An 8227-nucleotide genomic window follows, 5' to 3' on the forward strand; every position below is an offset into this window, starting at 1 on the left:
AAGTATTTTTTACAACAACTAATGGCTAACTGTAGATAATGAATTTGGTAGATAACACATCTGGCATGGAGAGAAAAAACGCAGCCAATATGGCTGAATTGGACTGTGGAGAATTACTTTTCCGCTGTCTTGACATTTATTATAAAGCAAGCTCAGGTGTCCACTTGCCACCCCGCATTTGTAAAGGTCCATTCATCAATGTGTACGCATTCACCCTTCACCAGGCTGCAATGAAGTGTACGCAAAATTGCTCTTTCAAAGTTGCTCACTCTGTGAGTGTGTATTTTCCCTCCAGTTATTAGCCATAAATAATTGACTCAAGTCTTTAATCATGCTTCCCAAGCATGTACTCACTGGCCATAAAACACACATCATTACACTGTTTCAACACAGGGCAAGGGCTGACTGGCCCATTATCCCAGGTGAGATGAAGAAGTAATTGATCTTCATTTTTTTTTTTTTTTAACTCTTTTCTTATGAAAAATATTAAACTCATTTCCCAGAGCTCTTAATCAATATGAGCTGTGAGCAACGGGCTTAATGAAGTATGTCTTCATAAAGGGTAGGTTAGAAGAACCATTCGGATGATCAGTATTCCAGGGCTAAGATTGATCGACTGCATGTGTGCTATAAAGTATTGTTCAAACACTTGAGTTGAGCACTTGAACCAGACCTTTCTCCAACAACCCTTGGATTTGCAGATTTCTTGAGAGTAAGTAGCTTGTAATTTGCAATTCAAAGCAATCTTAAGGTCAGGTATTGACTACTTCTATTTTTCGCTGTGAATTTCTTAGGTGAGCCGCCCTGGTCCTCCCCTTCTACTCGACGCAATGTTTAAAACTAGCCTGCATCGCCCTTATGCTGACACGCGCTGTGAGGCAATTCCATCCGAAGGGTCAGCCTGATTGGTAGCGAAACCTTATTTTCTAACTATCGATCCTGGGGGCAGCCTACGAGATGCAAAAACCTCAGCAAGACGGATCTGCTGTCACGTCTTACAGTAGAAATCAGGCAATCAATGTCACAGCACTCCACCGTGCTCTGTATGAACCTAATTCCACTCATTGGCACTAAATGGAGAGAACCCAGGGGTTCATCAATCATCAATTCAAGGAGCACTTGCTGGTTAATAGTCTGCTCTTTACTCACTGAATGGCTGCCACCATTATCAGGCCAGGCTGCTGGAGATCCCTTTACCACCCCATCCGTAGTGGTGGATGAGGAGAGGTGTGGGGTTGAGGCGTAGAACAATGCTGTTCGAACTTTGATCGCTGTGTTCTTTTTCTCATTCGCCACGCTCTGTTCCATTTCCCAGATGGCTCCTGTCAGCTAATACTCTTCCAAATTGAAGCTTGCAGCTAGGATCGATTATCACTTTTTCCCTCCAAATCCATTTGATCTGTCTTTTTTTTCCTTATGGGATGCTACATGCTCGAATAAGGAGGTGGAGGTCAATATCTGTGGAATGGAAGATTAATAATCTGCTAACATTTCTCATGGCATGCAATGCTAAATTAATCTCTTACTTGTTTAACATTGTTTGGCTAGGTGCTTCTCGATAGCAAGGTGGCTCAATAACCAATATCTTCTCTGTTGTCCCCTTAGGTTTCAAGTGTTCACGGTTCCATCCCAGGGAAATCAGAGTTACTCAAGTCAGGAAGCCCCAAATCAACGTTAAAGCACATATGGACAGAAAGCAGCAAGGACTTGTCCATCAGTCGGCTACTGTCACAGACTCTGCATGGGAAGGAGAATGCCACAGCCCTAGACCTGCGCTATGACACGCCGGAGCCCTATTCGGAGCAGGACCTGTGGGACTGGCTGAGGAATACCACTGACCTGCAGGACTCCCGGCCCAGGGCCAAGCGGCGGCCCATGGTCAAGACGGGCAAGTTCAAGAAAATGTTCGGTTGGGGAGACTTCCACTCCAACATAAAGACGGTTAAGCTCAACCTTCTAATCACCGGCAAGATCGTCGACCACGGCAACGGCACCTTCAGCGTCTACTTTCGGCACAATTCCACGGGTCAGGGGAACGTGTCCGTCAGCCTTGTCCCACCAACCAAGATCGTGGAGTTCGATTTGGCGGCCCAGCAGTCTGTCATCGATGCCAAGGACTCCAAGTCCTTCAACTGTCGCATTGAGTACGAAAAAGTGGAGAAGGGCTCAAAGAACACGCTCTGCAACTTCGACCCGTCCAAGACATGCTTCCAGGAGCAGACGCAGAGCCATGTCTCCTGGCTCTGCTCAAAGCCCTTCAAAGTCATCTGCATCTACATTTCCTTCTACAGCACCGACTACAAGCTGGTACAGAAAGTCTGCCCAGACTATAATTACCACAGCGACACCCCCTACTTCCCCTCTGGCTGAAGCCTGCCACTGATGCCCCCCCCCCCTACCCCATGTGAAGGACAACATAGGCAAAGATGGGGATCTCTTTCCCCAAGCACAACAAATATGTGTTTCTTGTACTGTCCCAAACATGCCTACCTAAAGTGACCCAATGATCTACTGAAATATTTCCAAGGAATTCATTTTTTGCAAATATCCCACAAAACATGTTTGTTCTGAGGGCAAGGTTATCTGCTGCCGTGTTTTTAAGTTTAGCGTGTCAGTCTGGTTATTATTTTAGATTAGTTTATTTGTACTTGTTACTGTTTTAGGTGTTTTTATTAATAAAATGTTGCATAGATTACTGTGCCTGATCACAGTTGTAGGGGCTAGTAGATCCTGGCATCTGCCAGCTGTGTTTGTTCATTATTATTATTATTATTATTATTATTTACAAATGAATAGAATATTTGCTTGCTTTAATTCCCATGTATTTTCATTATATCGTATTTATTTGTGTTCATTAAGTGTTTATTTCTTAAATATACATTTATTTACATTATTTAATTAGACATCTGTTAGTTCTTTGTTTATTAACCCCATTGACAATATGTGGAAGCGAAGACAATACTCTTTCTCCCAACCGTTCACCACAGCAGTGGTGTAGTAGGGACGTTTGTAGTCTGAAAAGAAGTGGTTGTACTATATTCAAAAGAAACTGCCCTCGTCCACCCTTCTGTCTAAGGTCTTCAAGAACCTCTAAGCTTTGCTGAATTTTCCCCTCTGGAGCCAGACACCTGCCTAAGACCTAAGGACAACCCCAAAAATGCGTTGGCACATTTGTGGATGAGGAAGTGGCTACTATGGGAGATGAACACGCCTTGGCTAGGGGCATGTTTTGTACCTTTAAAAAAAAAAAAGAAGAAGAAGAAGGAAAAGAAATTTGAGAACATGATCAACCACAGTTGTTCCTCAGCTGCCCAGCTTTGTTCTAGTACTGTAATAATCTTGGATGGTTCAGCCCACACTGTCTCCTGTAGTGTTTAAAAAGATCCAGCAGTGGTTGGAGGGCTCGCTCATCGCCATTATAATACACAGTAATGTATTGAATTCTATATCTTAGAGCTTAATTTGTATGAATGGTTTGTATTGTACATAGTCAATCCTGATGGAGCTGCTTCTGTATATGCCCTCATCCACTGTCTGTTGATCCTTCTCCGATACCCCTCCCCCATCTCTACTCCCCCATCCCATATATGCTTGTTCTTGGTTTCTCTGACAAAGAAAAACGATGTTGCTGATGTAGATGTGAACTCCATGAAACCTATGCTCTTGTACAGAGGCTGTAAAAGTTGTCAAAAAATATATTCTAAGTACTTACCATCTGTATGATCACAGTTACTTTCAGGGCAAAAACTGGGGATGGAGATGTATATATGAATAAAACACTGAAAGTTTTATCAGTTGATTTTCTTGAGTCGTTTTGAATTGCCAGACATGAATCTGCTGCTTTAGATGTTTACAGGTTTAGATGTTCATCCTTGTGGAAGAGTTAGTGGGCACACTGTAATGAATTCTCTATACAAAAAAAATCCAGCTTTTATAAAGATTTCATTCATGTTTCATTCGTTTTCCAGAAATCTCTTCCTCTTCCGGCAAGAGCAGCTGAACATTTTTTTATAGAAGTCCATGGAGGGTTCTCTCTGTCGTTTTTTTTTTTTCAGATGGCACACATTTCAGTGCCAGACAAGAAGGGAGGGGGGGATTGAGAGCAGCAGGCCAATAGCGTCTGTTCTGGGAGCTCACAGTGGCACCTGCCATACAATCCTCTGACTCGGCAGTTAGGATCAGCAGTCCCTTTTAAAGTGATTAGAGCCTCCGGTGGGAGAAATCCACTGTGTTTAGCTGGCTCACAACTTATCAGTAATTAAAGAGGACGCCAGGTTTCTGTGTTCGTTAGCTGCCTGTGGGGGGCTTCGGTAGGATTTCTCAGTCTAGAGCACTTTCTGAAGTTCTCCTCAAATGCTTAGGGATTTCATTTCATGCAATGAAAATATAACTCCAACCTGTAAAGAAAGTGGATAGTAATGACCGCGGATGAAGGTGGATAGTAAGGCGGATGGTAATGACCTAATCTAAAAAGGTAAAAAAAAGCTGTGATACAAATACTACTACAAATACATTATATATTGAAATTGCTTATATTTTTAAGATGTTCCTCACTCTCAATTTATTTACTGTTACCATGTGCAGGTTAGAACTCCTATCACATGATGTTCCCAGACTAGCAGACAATATTGAGCTCTAAGCCCTAGCAGGAGTTTGAGCCTATGAGCTCCTCATACTTAATGAGTTGGTGGTGAGACAGTTGTGCCACTCTAGACGTGTGAAATTCACTATATAAAAAACATTTTGTAGTTATTTGGAGACAGAAATGTACATGATTTCACATCTCTACAGCAGTGCAAGTGTTTAACTGCCTGTTTGTTGAGAAAGAGGGACATTATACATTCAAATTTAGTCAACATGACATCCCTCCATGGTCAGGAGTTTAAAATTAGTAAGGCCTTCCCCAATGTGATCGGAGGAGTTCTAACCTGCAGACAGGAATAAACAGTAAACAAACTGAGTCAGACTAAAAAGATTGCCACATTTGTTTACTGATGAGTTTTTGAGTTGCTCAACTCAACATATTGTTGACCTAGCTGTGATGCAGAACTAAAAAAGATCTTTTGACTAAAAAATGCTTCATCATTTTTGTCAGCCTGAATGACCACATTTTATACAGTGTGATACGCTGACAAATAAATAACTAATATGCCACTGTAATAAAAAGGGCTGGTATGGCCAGTTGCTACTTGTTTTAATGGCTCTAGCCTTTTTGTTCTGATCTAGGCCTTTTTTATTACATTCCAAGAGCTGCTTGTTCAACAAGCCTTCATACTGAGCTCCTTTTCTTCAGCCCCCCTTTGATGCCTTATGGGCAGGACTCATTGTTTAGTGGTTCAGCTATTCACCATTTGCCCTGTTTGTATCCAATCAATGACATGCTCAACTTATTATTAAGATATCCCATGAAATGTGATCAAAAAGGAATAATCTCATGTGCACCATCAAAACTGGTCACACGCAAGCTGCTAATGCAAAGATGAAGAATCTCTATGTATTGTCAACAGCCTCCCAGAAAGCGTGAAATGATGATGCATTCAGTACATTTGCCCGGTCCATCAACAGCCCCCTCCTCCTGTGCAGGAGTCAGAGAAAACTGCATTTCTCCCCTCTGCTGGGTCAGAACATTTCGATCTCTGAAACATACCCTGCGGCGGAATCATAATTAAGTGACAGAATAAGCGAGTAGACTATTTATTCAATTACGTGGCTGCCTGACACTTCCTTCACCCGAGCCAGTTTCCTCTTCATTTATGGGCCTGACTATCATGTGCATTTAATTCAAACGTTACTCAATACCGATTACCTGCTAAACACCTCTATGATGAATGTCTTTAATACCTCTAGATCTGATTTAGCAGTCGGCTTCCCCTTGTTAGCATCGCTCGCCTATCCCAGGAGGAAGAGAGAGCGAGAGAGAGAGTGAGAGAGCGTATCTCGAAAATCAGGAGTCTTCTGAACAATGGGCTTTGGTACCTTGCCCAACATTAAGCCATCCCTGCCAATCCTATCCCACTCTTAGACCTTGCTTTTACCTCTGCAGACTTTCTGTTTTAATCAAAAGCGGAATGGAAAAAGGACCCTGCATGCCTCTGGGATATTTTTCCATTAACCATTCTGACACATGACTGACTGTGGGGGATTATTGGTTTTTGAAGAACTATTAACAGCTGTACATTTGCATTTTAATACAGTTCTCCTCCACTACTAATGCAATTTTGGTTCTCAGCTTTGTTGCCGCCTTGTTCCTGGAGCAATTCAGAGCAACAGCGAAAAGGCCCTTCGGCTTTAATCATTTTAATTGCCATGAAAAATTAGTTTTCATTAATCACTCCTGAATCTTTGCGAGTGCGCCAGCGTGCCATTACAGCTTCCCTTGGAATTGCTGCTCATCCCTTCCTGAAAGTTTCCCCTCAGAATTTTAAGTGTCTGAAGCAGTCTAGGACTTTAAGGCAGAATGAGAGAGTCAAATTTTTCCCCAAAAAGAGAAAGAAAGAGAGAGAGAGAAATCTTGTAGTGGACAGCACATTTGAAGTTTCCTTTATTTTCAGCGATGACAACTGACATTTTTTCAGCCCGTGAAGACTCGCCATTTCTGTCTTCTCCCACTGCGACGCACCTTTTCACAAACCTTAATCAGTCTCCTTACCTGCTGGCTATTCAAAGCCTGCATGTATGGCTGAAGGCACATTCAAGGTCATTAGTATGAACTGTGAGCAGCTTATTCAGATGTAACATTTCCTTTGATTTCTGCTAGGGAGGCTGAGCAGCAGTGAGGGAGTGCTCTGTGGAGGAACAGTAACCTTTACCTCCATTATCATTTTCTCCCTGTGCTCTGGATCCAGCTCCTTCTCCTCCAGTGAGCAGGTGAGCACGCAACATTAGACATCTCGCTTCTGCATCTCATTTGGAGCACAGCGCGACATTTTCTCTGCCACACATTCGGGTGCCTCGCCCAACTCTAAGTTCATTTGGTCATATTTTTGCCTCTCTGTGTCTCTGGATATCCAAAATATGATTGACAGATCCACACTTCACCTACAAATACATTCTTTTGGACGATGATTTTTGGACGAAGAACACTACTCAAATCAAATGAAATCAATTGATTTGTATAGTGCTTTTAACAACTTACAGAATCAATAATCAGTAAGAGGACAAGAGGTCAACAGCATAAAAAGACATGGAAACCTAATACCCCCAGTGGCAAGGAAGAAATCCCTCAAAGCTGAAGGAAGAATCCTTGGGAGGAACCAAGACTCAAAAGTCATTAAACCACCAAGATTGTTGTACAGCTCAGGTGTGCAAAATAATCTTAAAATCATATAATAATAATCATAATAATTAAGAACTGCTTAGTTCTTGCACAAATGCAAAGCTCTGTCCAGTACTTTGTGTGTATGTGAGGTGAGGTCTCACATGATACAGGATGAATTGGATAATGTTTTGGTCATGCCATCAAGCTAATTTCATCATCAATTTAAACCCACCCACGTCCAATTAGCTAAAAAAAAAACCTAGTCCTGTTTGCTAGCTCAGCATAATAGCTTGAAAAGTCAAAGTTATATCGCAGCAGTAAACAAAACCCCCTACAGTTTCTAATTAGGTTGAATAGAATTTTTTTTCAGTCCTCGGTAAAACATGCTCAACCTAGCTGAAGGCACTATGAAAGAGTGCATCTGTGGGCGGAGCATAGATAGGTCAATTACAATCCCATTCCATGACAGTGGATTCAACCATTAGTGTCTGTTTTGCCTGGATGCACATTATGAATTCTGCCTAAAAGCCTATTGTTCTTGTTTTAAACAATTAAACTTTTAAACAGCTCAGGACCACCCCCTCTCCCCTACACCCTCCAAAAATCTATTTAAACTAAATTACTTGAGAAGAGAGAAAAGACAGTGCGGTAAAGGTTACCCTCACATTTAATAACCTAAATTTCCCTGGGGAGACCTGGGGGCCTGTCTCTAAACTACACGGTTCCCATAAACGTGTTTGTTATCCTTATTAAAACTTTGAAAGCGCTTTTTTAATTAATGCAGATTGTGTGTGTATGTGTGCATCATGGTGCACGCTGTGGTAAAATGTTGGCTAGAACATATTGCATTTTAATTATGTCTAGGACAGTCACATGCTTAATCATAAAGATGTCCCTTTAAGAGGTATAGAAAATGAAACATATTTTGAATGTAATGTTTGTAAAAACAAACTAAAAGGTTTCCCTAGG

General features: G+C 41.8%; 1 protein-coding gene across 1 annotated transcript in view; it reads left to right on the plus strand.

The window, feature by feature from the left end:
- nxph1 (neurexophilin 1) overlaps positions 1-3794 on the plus strand; it is a 43707-nt gene extending 39913 nt beyond the window's left edge. The window contains exon 2 of the mRNA XM_072675935.1: positions 1606-3794. Coding sequence (XP_072532036.1) covers positions 1606-2370 — 765 coding nt within the window. The 3' untranslated portion in view covers positions 2371-3794. The remainder of the gene's footprint in view (positions 1-1605) is intronic.
- Positions 3795-8227: the final 4433 nt, after the last annotated feature.

The sequence above is a fragment of the Salminus brasiliensis genome, chromosome 3, assembly GCF_030463535.1.
Source record: "Salminus brasiliensis chromosome 3, fSalBra1.hap2, whole genome shotgun sequence".
NCBI lineage: Eukaryota > Metazoa > Chordata > Actinopteri > Characiformes > Bryconidae > Salminus > Salminus brasiliensis.